The sequence below is a fragment of the Calypte anna genome, chromosome 1, assembly GCF_003957555.1.
Source record: "Calypte anna isolate BGI_N300 chromosome 1, bCalAnn1_v1.p, whole genome shotgun sequence".
NCBI lineage: Eukaryota > Metazoa > Chordata > Aves > Apodiformes > Trochilidae > Calypte > Calypte anna.
In genome coordinates, this window is record NC_044244.1 from 51913545 (window position 1) to 51930314 (window position 16770).

The following is a 16770-nucleotide window of genomic DNA, read 5'->3' on the forward strand; positions in this document are numbered from 1 at the left end:
CCTGTTTGTTGTCTTATGTTCCTTGGATGAGCTGTGACCTGCTCTGTGTGTGAGTGACCTGTGGAGCTGATAACAGAGATACTGAAACACCCGTCCTACGCTGGCATCAATCAGCTCTGCAAGAATCATGGAATGGTTTGGGTTGGAAGGGACCTTAAAGATCAAGTTCCATCCTCCCCACATGGAATGCCTCCCACTGGACCAGGTTGCTCTGAGTTTCAGTGGTCTCAAGCTGTGCCCTGAGAGGTTTAGATTACATACCAGAAGAAACTTCTTCACTGAAAGGGTAATTAGACACTGGAACAGGCTGCCCAGGGAGGCTGTTGAATCACTGTCCCTGGATGTGTTTAAAAACCTTATTGATGTGGTGCTAAGGGACATGATATAAGCACTGGACTTTTGATAGAGTTCAGTTAGTGGTTGGTAGAGTTAGGTTATGGTTGGACTCAATGACCTTACAGTTTTTTCCCAACCAGAATGATTCTGTGAAAGCCCCATCTAATCTGGCCTTGAACACTTCTAGGGATGAAGCAACCTGTTCCAGAGTCTTACCTTCCTCACATTAAAGAATTCCTTCCTAATGTCTAATGTCAATCTACCCTTTTCCAGTTGAAAACCATTCCCTTTTGTCCTATCATGATGTACCCTTATAACAAGTCCCTCCCCCCTTTTCCTGTAGCTCCTTCAGGTACTGTAAGGCTGCTATAGGGTCTCCTAAGAGCCCTCTCTTCAGGCTGAACAGCCTCAGCTCCCTCAAGCTGTCTTTAGAAGAGAGGTGCCTCAGGCCTCTGGTCACTGTGGCCCTCCTCTGGATGTGCTCCAACAGTTCTGTGTCCTGCCTGTGTTGGGGGCTCCAGAACTGCACCACAGCACTCCCGGTGGGGTCTCATGAGAGCAGAGTAGAGGGGAGGAATGCTCTCCCTTGACCTGCTGGTCATGTTTCTTTTGACACAGCCCAGGGTACCTTTGGCTTTCTGGGCTGCAAGCACACACTGTCAGCTTTGTGTTGAGCTTCTCATCAACCAACACCCCCCAGTCTTCTTCCTCAGGGCTGTTCTCAATGTATTCTCTGTGCAACCCGTGATTGTGCCTCAGATTGCTTCGACCCAGGTGCAGGATCTTGCACTTGGCCTTGAACTTCCTGTCAACATGCAGCTGTGCTCATTACCTTCTCATGCACCATAGTTTGGCTCTTCAGACCTTTCTGGACACAAGGGAGCTCCAATAAAGGACACGGGAGACTTTTATAACACTGAGGGAAGGGGGGTGTTCCTTGGGAAGACCAAACTGAACAAGCAGCACCTGAGCACTCTCCTCCAGCATGCTTTGGAGAATCTCCCATGAGTCTGCTGCATCCTTTTCTTTTAAAAATTATATTGGATCCAATTACAACCTAGCACTTGGTGAGGGAAAAATGCTTTAGGCTTTCTCAGCTTTTCCCAGCTCCAAAAGTGCCTAAGTGCACTTTGTGGCATGCTAATCTAAGAAACAGTGAAAAATACTCTTAATGTGTGTACTCAAAGCCCCAGGTTCACTCTGTTGGTCTCTTGCCTATAGAAACCATATACAAAGGTTACAGCAAGATTCCAGGTGGGAAGTGCTGTTGGTGTGAGATGTGATGGGGAAGCAGATGGGTTTTGGATGAAAAGTCATTCTTCAGGGAGGCAGAAGAGCAGGAATTCTGGGTGCTGGGAAAGGGCAGTGTCCAGGTACATCTTGATGGCTGCTACCATCAAGATTTTCAAGCTTTTGGATCCCACCAAAACACCTCCAGGGCTGTCCTCCTGCATGGTCACCTAGCTCTTGCCCAGAGAGGGAGAGATTGGGCGGAGCTGGGGGTTCCTGGGGGTGAGCTGCTGTTCATTAACCGAGGCTGTGGGTACCTTGAGATGCGTTTCCAGTGTCTGAGGCTGAGAAAGCTACAGGACAGCCTCTTCAGTAATGACATGTCTTGGCTGACCAGGCACAGTGAACACTGCCCACTGAATCCACAGTCTCTCCCGCACCCTGCACCCTCGTGCTCAGAGCCAAGTGGGCTTTTGGCTGGATCTGAGTGCAGCAAATGAAACCGCTTCCGACCCATGATTGCTGGAGCTGGAGGAAGGAGGCTGATGCCAGCCTTGACAAGACACCTCCAGTGATGTCCTGCACGAGTGTGCTGGCACTGGCAGACCCTGTAACCAAGGTGGGATGATGCAAGCTGCATCTACAGGACTGTGAAACTGGGAAATTGCAGAAGTCAGGATTTCCATGCTACATGGAGTCTACAGATCCTCAAGTGAGATGGACTGAAGGCTCCTGGTTTAAGGAGAAGGTGGACCTGTGTCCATGGGGTGGCAGCTGCAGAGGAGATCTTTTGACTCACTAGGGTGGCCCTAGGTGTGCCCCTGAGCTGGGTGATAGCCCTGGGGGAAAAATTGCCCATCCCAGGAGCCCTGAGTTACCCTCCCCCAAGAAAAAGCTTTTACCTTTTCATCATCCCTAGCACCTTGCTGGTCTGAGCTTTATGAATTGTTCAGAACTGCTTTATTCCTGCAGGGAGAGTTGGACGGGAGGCTGCACATCTGCCCAGCTCTGAGCAGGGGGTCTCCTTCTCCTTGTGCCAGCAGCCCATCCCAAACGGCCCTCTCACCCAGGGGCTGCAGCAGAGTGCCCCTTGGCCTCCTTTGCCCTGCTCACAGCCACTCCTTGGTGACAGCTGCCAGCCTGAGACAGTGTTTGGGTGTTAATTAGATGGAAGAAAATCCCTTAATCACTTGCTCCTTGTCCCTTTAGGCTGAATCCGTGGCCTCTTGTTAAAGCCATTGTTTCTCACCAATCCTGTTAAAAACCAGGCTCCCCAAAGCCCCCTCACCACCTCACCCCAGCCTGCCACCAGCAGGAGGGCAGGTTTTCTTCATCATCACATCTTCATGGAGTTGGCTGCCCACTGAGCATCTTTGAATTTGTTATTCACGGGACAGCGAGGCTGCTCTGGCTACTCACCAGTCTGAGTCATCACCCCCTGCAAAAATCTATTTTTGCTACTTCATCTCTGGGAAGAAGTTGTGGTCCTTGCAATGGGAGAGGTTGGGACCCTGGGATCAGTGGGCTCTCTCTTGCTTGCAGCACACAGTTCTTCCACCTCCAGGCATGGGCGAGCAGGTCAGGGCTGGTGTGGAGGAGTTCACCCACCCCACTCACTGCCACAGCAGTGTTTGTCAGAGGGACAAACCTCACTACTGACATTCTGCAGACTTTGGGAAAAAATCTGTATGGCTGGGCCAGCACGAAGCCCCCAGCACAGCATCACTTCCATCACCCTGCCACTTGAAAAGCCTCATGGAGGTGTACAGCATTATTTTTAGTAGGGATCCAGGAAAAGGATGCCTTTCCCAGCCTGACCTGCACCTTGTGGTGTAGCACCATCACGGGGTTTTTTTTCAAATCCTCTCTTCCATGGCCACTGAGAGGGCATGACTGAAGACAGGGAGTGAAAAATCCTCTGCCACCACTAGGAAGAGACATGGTGGTGGTATCACCATGCCACAGGGCAAATGTAAACCTGCTGGTTTATGTTTTCTTTGTGTCCTGCACCAGCATCTACTTGTCCTAGCACTGTGAGCTCTCATCTGTCCAGAGTGTTCACCAGCCTTGCTGCAGGGGCCAGACCCTTCTTTTTCCATACGTACTTTCTCACTTCCCTCCATGCCCACCTCCTCTTGTCCCCCTCACAGTTCCCTTCATCTCTCCCTCTTCCCTAAACCACATCTGATTTTCTCCCAGCAGCTTCCCAGCACTAGGAGCCAGGCAGGCCTCTTGCTGGCTCCAGGGTGATGATTTGGGGGGGCTGGGGTGCAGTGCACTCTGCAGGGAGAGAGTGTGGCCATGCCCCAGGGGCAGGATCCTACTCCCTCCTCACATGAAGCCGCATTTGAGGAACCCTTGGCTTACTATCCACTCAAGTATGTCTTGATGGGACAAGGTGTAGTCTCTACCTGTGTTTCACATCCAGCACTGGAGCTGCTGCTTCCCTGCTGGCTAGGAAGGATTTCCTGCCATTACTGAGCAAAGTTTAAACTCGGTTTTGTTTGCTTTCCCTCCACTACTCCTCTTGGCTTTGCTGGGCTGCAAAGCCGAGGCCCATCTTGCCTGGGGAGGGGAGAAGGCACGGCATGGCTTGTGTGAGATGGGCAAAGCACTGCTGGAGCACAGAGGCAGTGGGTATCCAAAGTATCTTCTTTACAAGTGGTTTAGGATAAAGTGATGGTAGGAGAAGATTAAATGTAGATATTTATTTGCCAAATGGACGGTGGGTGTGCAGGGCAGGGGGTGAAGGACCCCACGGCTCCTGGCTGCAACAATCCTGTCTGGAAGGAGAGAGAGCAGGACAGCCATCCCATCACCATCCCAGGGGAGGCATTTCCAAAAGCTGGAAGGCTGCAGGTTTCGTTTTCCCCAGAAAGGCAGAAAGCCCCTCCAGCAACCCCAAAGCCCCTTCAGCAGCCCCAGAGGGGAGAGGGGGGTGCTGATGGCGAAGTGTTGACCCTCAGAAGCCCTTTACTTCCAGCCTAAGCATCTCGCAGGGGAAAATCCTCCCTTGGACTGTCCCGGAGGAGTATCCCCTTGATGGAGGCTCCCTCCGGGGAGGGAGCGAGCCCGAGTCCAGGCTGCTCCATGGCCGGGGTGCCCCTTGCCTGCCCCGCGTCCCACTGCCCGGGGATGATGCTTAAGGTGGGGTGGGGCTCCCTGAGAGGGGCAGGGCCGGGGGGGCTGCAGGGCCGGGCCGGGCTGGGCCGGGGGCGGTGCGGTGCGTGCGGCAGATATAAGAGCGGTGCGGCCGCGTCCCGCTTCAGGTGCTGCTGCCGGTTCCCGTCCTTCCCCGCCCGCTCCCTCCCGTCCATCCATCCATTCGTCCACCCACCCACCCCAGCCCGCTTTGTTTTTCTCGCCGTCCGCGGGCTCGGGGCCCCCACGCCGCTGCCACCCTGAAGTTTCTGGCAGTGCTGCTGGCGGCGGGCATGCTGGCTTTCCTGGGAGCCATCATCTGCATCATCGCCAGCGTCCACCCGGCCGGCACCGCCGCTCCCGCCACCCCCGCCGCCGACAATGACTCGGCCGCCGCTGCCGCCTCCCTGCTGCCCGCCGCCGACAAGGGGCTGGGAGCCCTGCACGGCCCCGCCGAGGCTCTGGCCAGCGCCGGGCCGCGCCTACCCGGGGGGCCGCCGCTCTTCAGTCGCTTCGTTTGCACTCCCCTGAGCTCCGAGTGCCCGGCCACCGGCACCGGTACCGGCACCGGCACCGGCACCTCTCCCGCCCCCGAGGAGCTGCTGGCCTTACGGAGCGCGGCGGCCCAGCTGCGCCGCACGGCGCTGGAGCAGAAGGAGCGGATCCGTATGGACCAGGAGACCATCCGGGAGCTCACCGGCAAGCTCAGCCGCTGCGAGGGCGGCCTGCGAAACCCCCCGGGCCCTCCCGCCGCTGCCGCCCCCCCGGCCGCCGGGCTCCGCGCCGCCCCGCGCCCCGGCACTATGGGACACCCCCCCGCCGAACCGCCCGCCGTCCGGGAGCTGGAGGAGGCCGTCCGCGCCCTCCAGGACCGCATCGACCGAATAGAGGTGCGAGGGATGCTACCCGGGAGTTTGGGGGGGATGGTCTCGAGGGAAAATGCTCCTGGGGCTCGGGAGAAGATGCTCTCAGAGGGGGGATGCTCCCAAGGGTCAGGGGAGGATGTTTCTGGGGAATGATGATCCCAGGGGTTGGGGAGGATGCCCCTTGGGGTCTCAGAGGGATGGTCTCAAGGGAAGAAGCTCCCAGGAGCTGAGGAGGATGCTCTCAGAGGGGGTGATTCTACACACACACCACTCCCACAGGGAATGATGCTTCACACACACTGTTCTCTAGGCCTGCTGCATCCCGCACCCCGAACAGGCTTGTTCCCCTCGGGAGGTTTCAGGATGGCTGTCTTTGCCCTGCTCTTCCCTAGGATCTCTGCCTAGGGGCAAGGGGCTCACCCTCAGCCACCCTCTCTTCCCTCCTGGTGGGCTGAGGCTGTCCTTCTCTCCCCCCCTGCCTGGATCCAGGTAGGACATTCTGCTCGCCCTGTGGCCACTCTGAGTCCTGTGTCAGCTCAGGGCCAGACCCTGCCCTTCAGAAAGGTGAATCCCGTCTGATCCCATTGCAGTTATGGATGGGACGTCCCGCAAAGCAGAGTGCAGTGCCACCTGCTGCGAGTGCAGCACCTCTGCCCCGTGTGGTTCGTAGAGAAGGGAGCAGGCAGAGCCCCTCCCTGAGCACATCACTGTGGCACTGGGTTGCTGGCGCTCAGGACGTGGGTCCTTGGTCCCCACTCTGTAGCATCCATGCAACGTGTGCCTGGTGGGATGAGACCAAAGGCTCTGTGGTGATGCCTGGGATGGGGCCCATCATAGGGTGCATGTGTGTGTCAATTTATTTGGCTGATGTGGGCTCAGTAGTCACATTGGCAGAATTTGCAGGGCATGGCCAAAGCAATAGTTTGGGTACATGAGAAATACTGGAGGGGAGCTGTCTGATTTCCCTGCAGGGTTTGCTTCAGATATCCCATCTTTTCTGGGGCTTGTATTGTACCCTGAGGTCTGCTAGGAGCCAGACATACCCACAAGGAGCCTCCTGTGAGTCCTCAACTTCCCCATTTTCCCATTTGGTTTCCTGTTGCCCCCTCCACTCATCCCCAGAGCATGGAGCTGGGAAGGGGGTGAGGCAGCACCTCCTGAGGTCCTTCTCCCTAGCTTTACTCTTTTGCTCCCTTCACTGCAGCCATGTCAGAGCAGTAGTGGCAGGCCACGAGAGGAAAATTCAGAGTCAGTAAGGTCACGGGCTGAGAAGCAAAACCAGAAGAGAGGATTACTCTCTGGATGTGGATATGAACAGGAAGAAAGATGGGGAAAGTCAAGTAAACACAGGCACACACAAAGGGAAAGAGATGGAGACTGGAGGAAGCACCGGTGAGCTGCCAAGGTGGTGCAGACACACACACAAAATGAAAGACAGAGGTGTGCATGGGGAGAGTGGGATGCACAGCCTGTATGAGCTTGATGCCCAGAGCCTGGTGCAGCTAAAGGGAGGGACAGAACCACCCCAAAACCCCCTTGCAAACAGATTCTCACAAGCAAGATCACAAATGAGGCTAATAAATGCATGTGTAGACAGCAGATGTGCTCACTCAGAAATAAAAGGAGGGAAAAGAATAAGGTCTGTACACACATATTTGTGTGTGCATGAGGGTCACACGCTGTGATGCACACTGGGACAGTGCCTGGCCCATCAGTTTGAACCTCAGAAAGCATGGGGCCTTTAGCTGCTCTCTGATCACATTCTGCCCCTTCTTTGACAGGCTGTGTCTCCCATAGCCCCTCTTCTGGGGCTTCTGGTGACCACAGGAGGTTTGAGGTGGAGGAGGATGATGCTCACAATCTTGTATGCACCTGAGGAGCCTGAAGTGATGCTGGGTTGAGGCTCACAAACACACGTACATACTGGTGAGGAAGATGAGCATCACTTCACCAAAAATGTTCCTTTTCACCCTGCCAGGGACCCAAAGGGATTCTGCACGTGGCAGCTCAGTGAGCCCTGCTGGCTCAGGAAATAGGGCAGCGTGTTGCAGGGGGGGGATAGACCTCAGCTGCCCTGGGTCCAGCCTGCCATAAGGTGTGGCCTTGGCTGACCTGGTGACAGCCACAGCCTGGCCAGCTGAGCCCTGGAGTTGCACCTCAGATCCCCATTCTCTGCTCCCTGGCTTTCCTTTGCCCCAAAACACTGTGTACGAGCAGACACTTCAAAGCTTGAGGACAGGATGCTTATATCTCTTCATCACATGCAACTCCATCAGTCAGACCTGAGAACCTTCCTGGGGTACTGCGGTACTTCCTGAGGACTCTTCCATAGGGAGGCACCTCCAGCCTCAGCAACTCTCCTAAAAGGAGGCAATAATCACCCCTGAAGCTGATACGGATGAGGATGGGTCCTGGGTTGACTAGAAGTTTGCCAGAGGTTCTGCGAAACCCATCGAGAGTAGATGAAGGAAAGGAAACCCTGTTGAAGACTTGGGTTGTTTTAATCTCGAGAGAGAGATGACACAAAATTCTGTGGTTCCTCTGGGCAGGCTGTGTTCCAGGGCATCTCTGGGTGGGCAGCAGGGTTGCTGGCAGGGAACACTGCTAGAGGCTCCCGAGGCAAGATTACTAGGAGGAGGCTTGCAGAAGATCACTGATCCAATCCAAGCTCTCTCAGCCCTGGCTGTAAAGCATAATAAGATTTATTGATGTGCCAAAAAGCCTATTAACTCATTTGATTCTTAATTTTGGCAAGGTTTCCTGAGGGGACATGCAGAGAGAGCCCCCATGGGCTCACTCTTTGCCCTGCACTGTTTTGGTGATGGGCAAGCATGGGGACATCTTTTGTCAGCTCCTCCTAACCCCCCAAGGCATTTCTCATGTTTTCCAATATTTCTCATATTTGCATTGTGCAAAAAAGCCTTGCTGGGCTTTTCCCTCCTGTTTTTGATGGGTCCTTCCTCAGGTCTCCACATGCACTCATGTCCATATACTCAGGTGCAGAGTGGAGGGTCCAGATGCCTCTTTTCCATGCTTTTAATTACTACTGCAAATGGAAATGGTTTGGGGATGGTTTTGGAGGGGAGAGGAAATTACCTTGTCCCTGATGGGCTCTGCCAGGGTGCAGATGCCCTCCTTGTCCCCATCGTCCCTCAGAGGGGAGCTAACCAAGAGTGGGGACAGCCTGATGGGGCTTCCAGGGGACCTGGCCTCAGCAGGGCTGTGATAACCTGTTTGCTTCTCAGCTGATGTGTAGCCACACGAGCCTGGCCGTGCTGATGTGGCTTGTGACCCAGCTGCTGGCATGAAACCCACTGGTAAGAGCATGGAAATGAGAGTGAGCTGGATGCCTTCCTCCTTCCTCCATCTTCAGCAGGACAGGGATAGAGAGCCCCAAATTGTGACAGCCCTAGGCCTTGAGCAAGGTCTAGGGGTACAGGAATCAGCAGCAAGCTTTTTTCTTGCAAGGAGGATGCAGAGATCAATGCTCATTCCCCCAACCCCGGCAGTCCCTCCTAGAGTTTAATGACCCCCAGCTTCTGCCTGGGTCCAAAAAGGGTCCAAAAAAGTGTCAGGGTAAAAAAAAACCCAGTGCAGCAGGTGTGGCACCCCTGCCACAGTGAGCATCCTGTGGTGATGGCCACGGAGGAGCTGAGGACAAGTTGAGGGGATTCATGGATTCAGTGGCACTCTGGTGTGCAAGCGTCATGAACCCTGGGATGTGCCAGGGTCATTGTCCTGTGGGCATGGTTCCGCAGTCCTGCCTGCCCTGTCCTGATAGCTAAGGTTGGTACTTGCATGCTGGCAGCTGAGGAGGAGCAGTGGGGCCCAAATTTGCTGGTGCATTAGTAAATGAGGCTCTGATCTTTTTACATAGATCAGAGTGAGTTTGTCAACCAAGGGCTACAGCTCGAGCAAGCTCATACCGACGTGGCTGCCCCAGCCCCACCCCTCCTCGCCTCCCCCTTCCCGCCCCCCCACCAGCCGCTGACATTTAATGTGATTAATATTACCTGGCATCTTTCAATCTTTTTTTTCCCGTCTCTGGTGGCCAAAAAGTGTTTAACGAGCCTCCCCCGCACCCGCTGCCCACTCCCCTGCTGCCTGCACGGCAGCAGATGGGAAGCTGGGTGCCTGTCGAACAGCCAGGGAGAAGATGCTTTCCCCCCCAGCTCCCCTCCCCAAAGGTCACTGGTGGATAACAGCTGCACAGTTGGCACTAATAATTTTGTAAATAATTTGATTTAGGAGAAAGATGCTCTAGCAACAGCTTGGAGATGTGGAGGATGGTTGGGGGATGTAGCCCAGCTCAGCACCAAGGGGGGGATCACCCGACACTTCCTGGCTGTGAAGGTTGGGATGAGGATGCCCAGTGTCCTCTCCAGCAGTGGTCTGGCTGCAGGGATTGGGATGGTGTCTGCTGGGATGCTTCTGGGATGTTGGGGTGGCTCCCAAACTCTTCTAGATGAGAATGTTGGCTGCATCCCTTGCCACAGGGAATGTGGAGTGGGCAGTGGTTCAGAAGGTCATGTGGGTCTGTTTGCTGGTGGTGTCCTAGGCAGAGCTGGAAAGAGGAATGGAGCAGGAAAGACTCAGAAAAGGGGAAAGTATTGAGCAAAAGGGGAGAGAAAGTGTGTGTGTGTGTCTGTGTCTGTGTGTGTGTGTGAGAGAGAGAGAGAGAGAGAAGAGTGATGCTCAGAAGACAGAGAAACGAAAAAGCCATGGAAAGAAAAGTTACAGAGAGAAGAAAATAGCAACAGGGAGAAAAGCAGGAGGAAGGGAGAGGAGACAAAAAAAACCCCAAACCACCCAGTCACTACTGAATAATGTAGGGCAGGCTATCGGGGGCTAGTAAGAGCCTTTTCTTTTTTTGTCATTAACAGATGGAGCCGTGCATGAAACAGGGACGTAGGCTCCAAACCTGCAGCTCGAGCAATCAAAGTGTGTGGCAGACAGGAGCGCGCCAGCCTCCGCTGCAGCCGGGCAGCCCAAAAGGATGAGAAAAGCTCTTGGAGCCTGTGGGATGCGGACAAAGAGATGAAGGCAACCCCATCCCACCTGTGCTGTCCCCCACCAACACAGCCAGCTCCGCTTGGATATGAGCGTGAGCAGCCCCAGATGGGAATTACCCTTTCCACTCGCCTTTCCTTCCCCCTCCATCCCATCCCTGCTTCTCAGCCAGCTGCACTGGTGGGTCCCTGAGACTTTCACCCCCAAAAAATTACTAAAGCCCCCTTTTCATCCACTAATCCCTCCCTGTTTCACTGAGACCAAAGATAAGGTGAACTTTGCATTTTTCCCTTCCCAGAGAGATTTTGCTTTCTACAGGAGCATCCCTGGTGCCGATGGTGCAAGCTGGCAGTGAGAGCTGGCGTTTGGTCAGGGCTGGCAGATTTCCCCTGCATAACCTCTTTTTCTTGCTGGGTTTTGAATCTCCACGTTGTTTTTCCTCTCAAAAACCTGTGAGTTTGTCCCAGCAGACCCCGTTGGAGGCTTTTCCGGAGGCCGGAGCCTACCTCTTATTTGCAGCCTGAGTGTGTTCCTGCCCAGTGCGGGGCCATTTGTCCTCATGCCAATATCATCTTCTCACTTTCCTTTTCCCTTCTACCTCCTGCCTGCTGTTTCCATCCTCTAAGGTTGCATCCTGCCCAGTCAAACCTGGCTTTCCTTCGGCCATCCTCTCCCCTCTGTTGGTTGTGATGGATAGCAAAGATAGGGAGTGAGACTGGTGGGCATCTGCCCCTTCGTCTTTGTGTGCATGGTAATTAGGTCATGTCGATAGTGGAAAAATGAAATGTAGGGAAGAAAAAGATTGAAGCCACAGCAATAGATGAGCTCCAGGCCAGCTCCTGGGCCAAGGGGGTCCTATCCAGACCAGCAGGGAAATCATCACTCCCTGTCCCACCAGCACAAGCTATGCCAATGTCCAGGGCTGAAGCAGTCATTTGGATCATGCTTGGTGCTAGAATTGCTGTGGTGGCCCCTGCTTTGACCTCTGCCAGACCTTTGGCAAAAGCAGGGGCCACCACAACAGTTCTGGCACCTTCAGCAGTGTCATGCAGTGCAGAGAAGGTGGTCACCATCTTTCAAAGCCTATGGCAGAGAACCTAATGCCCCAAGGATGTGGGGAAGGGAGAGGGCTGCTATTAATACAGAAACCTCAGGAGCATGGCAAAGAGCCCACCTCCTCCCTTCCAGCTTGGTTTTCTTCCAGCAGGGATGGGGTCTCCAAGTGAAGTGGGATCTGGGTTCTTAGCAAGGTGTGGCACCTGGGAGCACCCTCTACAGGCACACAGGTTTGGATCAGCCTAGGGCAGAATTTTGGTCTGTGTTTTAACCCTGATGGGACAAGATGTGCTTGATATTCTGAAGTGATGAATCACATCTTGAGGACTGGAGGACTTAACCACTGGCCTCTCTTCTCTGTGGCATCCCAACAGCCTGAGAGAGGCTGGCTGACACTTACAGAGAGCTACCAGCCCTGCCTGGCACACGTGCAGGCACCCTTGCACGGTGACTGTGCTGGACTAAGAGGACTACAGCCCTGTTATGTGATATTAATGTGCTGGCTATGGCAAAGCAGCTTCATGTGCCGTGGGGAAGGAGAGCTCCAAGCTCCTTCTCATGTTATTCCCTACTTGTCAGAGGCTGCCTGTGGGTGGAGAGCCACAGGATGACCCGAGTGCTTGGGTGTCCCATCCTTGCTCTACCTCTGAAGCAGCAGAAAGTTATTAAGAGCAGCCAATCTTCATTTCACAGTAAAGGACTTGATTGGGGCTCTGAGAGGGCAGGTACAAAGTCAGATGGAGGCTCTTGGAGAAGACCCTGCTGTGAATGTGGTGTTGTGGACCCAGCACACCTCATTGGTGGTGTAGGCAAGGCATGTCCTTATATAACCTCTTATGGTGACTCCACACTGAATTTTCTCTTTCCTCCTTCCCTTTTTTCTGTCATCGTGGCTGTCACCGAGTGCAGCAGGAGCTGCCAGCCCGCACCAATGGCTCAGTGCCCACCACTCCAGCGCTTGCCCGTGATGCTCTCCACACCAAGATGGAGCAGCTGGAGGAGCAGCTCCTCTCTAAGATCCTGACCCTGCAGAAGGAGCGCCAGGCTGCCAGCACTGACCGCAGCCAGCAGCAGCACAATATCGAGAAAGAGCTCAACTCCCTCCAGAACCGGGTGATGGAGCTGGAGCACGGTGAGTCCTACCTGTCTGGGATGGTTGTGGCATAGGGGGGGTCCTGGGACAAGCCAGCCTCATCCAAACAATGGGTGCTTGCCCTTCTTTGTCCTCCCTGCATGCAGGACCACCAGACTACAGCCCTCCTGATGCCTTCAAGGTGGCCATACCGGTGCAGAACAACTACATGTATGCCCGCATGAAGAAGAGCTTGCCGGAGCTCTACGCCTTCACCATCTGCATGTGGCTGAAGTCCAAAGCACAGACTGGGCTTGGCACCCCTTTCTCCTACTCTGTCCCAAGCCAAGCTAATGAGATTGTGCTGCTGGAGTGGGGCACCAACCCGCTGGAGCTGCTCATCAATGACAAGGTCAGCCCAGTTGCAGGAGAGACGAGAGGGGAACTCCCTGCCTGCATCTCCTCTGCTTCAACCCCTCTGGGAATTTATGTTCTTGGGGGTACCAGTGTGGGGGGAGCAGGGAGGAAGGGGTCTGAGGAAAGGCATGGGAGTATGGGGAGGATGGCTCTCTGGGGTGGGTTTTGATAGGGACAACCAGTGCATTCAGATGTTTGTAGAATTTTGAAAGCCATGAAGGTGCACAGCTTGCTCTGCAAGGGGCTAGGGGGATGCTGTAGTCACCCAGCAGTCCCACCAAGCACCGGGCTCCTGCTCTTTGTATGAAGGTTGCCCAGCTGCCACTGAGCCTCAAGGACAAGGCCTGGCACCACATCTGTGTGGCATGGACTACCCGGGACGGCAAGTGGTCGGCATACCAGGATGGCGAGCAGCGCGGTGCTGGTGAGAACCTGGCTTCCTGGCACGCCATCAAGCCCCAGGGCGTCATCATCCTGGGCCAGGAGCAGGTACGTGCTGTCCTGCTACCAAGGGCTGCTGGCTAACACAGCTCTGGCAAGAAACTAGCCAGAAAAGTAGACCCCAGATGGGGTTAGGATAGGCAGGAGCAACAGCATGTTGACAACTTGGGCAAGGAGCTCTCCTGCCAAGTTCCCAGTGAGCCATGTGCTGTCCTAGTCTTCTCTCTTCCCTATCCTCATCCCTCTGTCCTCCATTTGCTCCTCATCTTATCATCTTGCATCTTGTCCATGCATCATCCCCTCCCTCCCTTCCTTACCTCTGGTCATCTCTCCCCACTTCTCCCCAAACATCTCCCTCTCCCCCTTGCCCTGTTTGCCCGCTGGATGCATGTTCCTCCTACTGTCCCCACCCCTGATCCCATCATCTCTCCCACTCTCTCCCAGGACACGCTGGGGGGCCGCTTTGATGCCACGCAGGCCTTCGTGGGGGAGCTGGCACAGTTTGGTGTGTGGGACCACATGCTGGCACCAGCAGAGATCCTGGGCTTGGCCAACTGCACCTCCCACCTCCAAGGAAATGTGATCCAGTGGGATGACCAGGCGGTGGAGGTCTTCGGGGGAGCCAGCAAGAGGGCTTTCACTGCCTGTGAAGAAGGGAGGAAGGCGTGAGCAGCCCCTCGCCCCCTCCCCAGTGCCAAGGAGCCTAGCAGCAGCCCCAAAGCAGGGGGGGCCCTCCTCTCCCCTCCCAGACCATCAATCCATGCTGCTGCACTGGGGTGATGCCCAATCCCACCGTGCCGGTGTGCTGGGAGGGGAGCAGGACCCAGCAGCCTCCCTCTTGCCCTCACACCAGCAGTGTGGTTTGTCCCCTCTCCTGGCACATCTGTCCCTGGGTCTCACCTTGCTCCTCTTCTCTTTGGGGAGGACCTCATTGTACCTACAGATGTCTCTGGTACAATAAGGGTCCCTGCCTTGTCGGCCCCAAAGGCAAGTGGAAAGGAGACCTCCATCCACCCCAAGCTCACTCTGGCCTTGGTGTGATTCCAGTGTGCAGGTGTACCCTGAGCACATCCTTTTTCCTTATTTATTTCTAGCACTCCACTATCTGGTTTTGTGAGCCTGTACTCCTAGTTAGCCCAAAGGCTCATTTGTTCTGGAGACAAATCATCCCCACTGGCTCTAAGACCTCTTCTCCTGCCACCCTGGTTTTCCCCACCAGGTAGGCTGAGGGAGAATGGCAGAGAGTCGTCAGAGCGATGCTCCCCACCCTGCTCCTTCCTCTGACTCTTCTGCCTATTTGAGCAGGGCTGCCCAAGGGGAGTCAGGCTATTGAGGGAGAGGGAAACACAGTGCGATTCTCCCAGCCAGGAGGGATCAGCTGATGACTTGGGCAAAAGAAGCAAAGCATTTCCCCCAGCCCTGTCTGAGGAGGAGGGAGCGCAGCACTGCCATCAAAGGGAATTAAAGCAAGAAAAGCAAATGAGATGGGATGGAGGAGCACTGGCATCCATCCTCCAGCCTTTTTGGCACTGGTTGGGTTTGCTGCCCTCACCTCCATCTGGCTTCATTGCTTTGAGCTGCTCCCACCCAGGGACAGAGCTGCCACCAACCTTGGAACTATGTGGGTGATGGGGTGGGCTGTATTTTCCCTGTGGAGTGCCTGATAATATGCTGTTTCCACACCCTGTGGTCACCAACACCTTGATACGTGTGTGTGCGTGTGTGTGTGTGTGTGTGTCGGGGGGGTTATGAGGAATATTTCAGGGGTCTCGTGGTTGCTCAGTGCAGTGTCAAGCTTCCAGTGCTCCCCTCTCCCCAAGTCCCACTTTGTGCTTTTGGCAATGGCTGCCCCCCAGCCCAGGAGAGTTGAAGCCAACAGAGGGGACAGCCCCATCACCCAGCATTGCCCACCCGCAGGGTCCCTGACAGCAGTGAGGTGGCTCAGCCTGCTGAAGGGGACACAGCGGGGACGGGATGCAGCCCTTGTGCCAAGTGGGAAACACTGTGACCTTCGTGCTCCCCACAGAGCTGCTCCTCTTCCTCGCTCGCTCGCTTTCTCTAATGCACGTTTGTGAAAGGGGCCCCTGACGTGTGCCTGTGTTGGGACATTTCTTTTGTAAAGCTGATTGTGGACAATAAAAGTGACGTTTTCTGTTCGAGCCTCCTGCGGGTGTGAAGTTGCTGCGGGGACAGAAGGGACCAGCCACGACAAGCTGAGGTGTCCTTCCCTAGGGTGCTTTGGGTGGCATCCCTGGAAGGAGATAGCATTACAGCATTACAGAAATACTATTGCAAGCATCTGAGTTGGAGGAAGTACCTGTCCCAACTCTGATAACAGGAAAGCAGAAGGCATCAGGAAATCATGACCTCTACATCAGACCGTGTTGCTGAGGAGCTCACATTGGGTATAAATCTAATTAAGTACTAGTAATGAGTTCCTGACATAGCTAGGCACAAGCTGGTTCACTCTCAGCACAGCTCTTGGTGCCACCTATTCTAGAGCAACCTCTATCCAGGTCTGCAGAATACTTTGCCCACTCAGTGGGTCCTGTCCCTCCTAGGAAAGGCACAACCTCACCGATATTTGGAATAAAGAGAAAACAAAGTCAGAGCAGAGGGCTCAGTTTTCTCCAGGGCCCTATCCTCACTGGTGTGGTCTCCTAGCTGGGCCAGCACCATCCCCACAGCTCCTGCTGCTCCTTCTGGAGGGTATTTAATGCCATAAAACAAGCTCCAGGGCTTTCTTCTTCAGCTCTTCAGCACATCTCAAAGTTGGGGGGGAGTTTGAAGAGAAGAATTAACTCTGAATATGTGCTTGAGCTGGACCATAAGCTCAAGGGCTTTGGTGAGCTGGAGGCTCACTTTCATATCACTAACAGGAGAGGGTTCAGCAGGTGACCTATGGTTGTGCACCCAAATAACAGCAGCATAGTCAGGAAGCATGGCACCTTTTGGTGGAGAAAATGTCCAAAACCATTCCTGGGGTCCCAAACTTAGAAGGAGGTGAAATAAGGAAGGAGACTTTTCCAGAAGACCCTCCTAGTAAAACTGCAGGAGCTCTGCATGGGGGCTCTTTGGCCAAGGCATGATGGAGTATGAAGGATGTAAACATCCTGACTGCTGGCGTAGACTGTTGGCATAAAACCTATTCCTCTGGAGCACAGAAACCCAGCCCACACCAAAACCTATATGATGCCCTCC

The 16770-nt window shown here is 54.6% G+C and overlaps 1 protein-coding gene across 1 annotated transcript; it reads left to right on the plus strand.

Annotated features, from left to right (window-relative positions):
- The first annotated feature begins 4772 nt into the window (after positions 1-4772).
- On the plus strand, positions 4773-15728 carry NPTXR (neuronal pentraxin receptor). The gene is made up of 5 exons (XM_008496572.2): positions 4773-5597; positions 12549-12771; positions 12879-13123; positions 13438-13617; positions 14014-15728. The coding sequence occupies exons 1-5, from the start codon at positions 5001-5003 to the stop codon at positions 14236-14238; spliced, it is 1470 nt and encodes a 489-aa protein (XP_008494794.2). The 5' UTR covers positions 4773-5000; the 3' UTR covers positions 14239-15728.
- The last annotated feature ends 1042 nt before the right edge of the window (positions 15729-16770 follow it).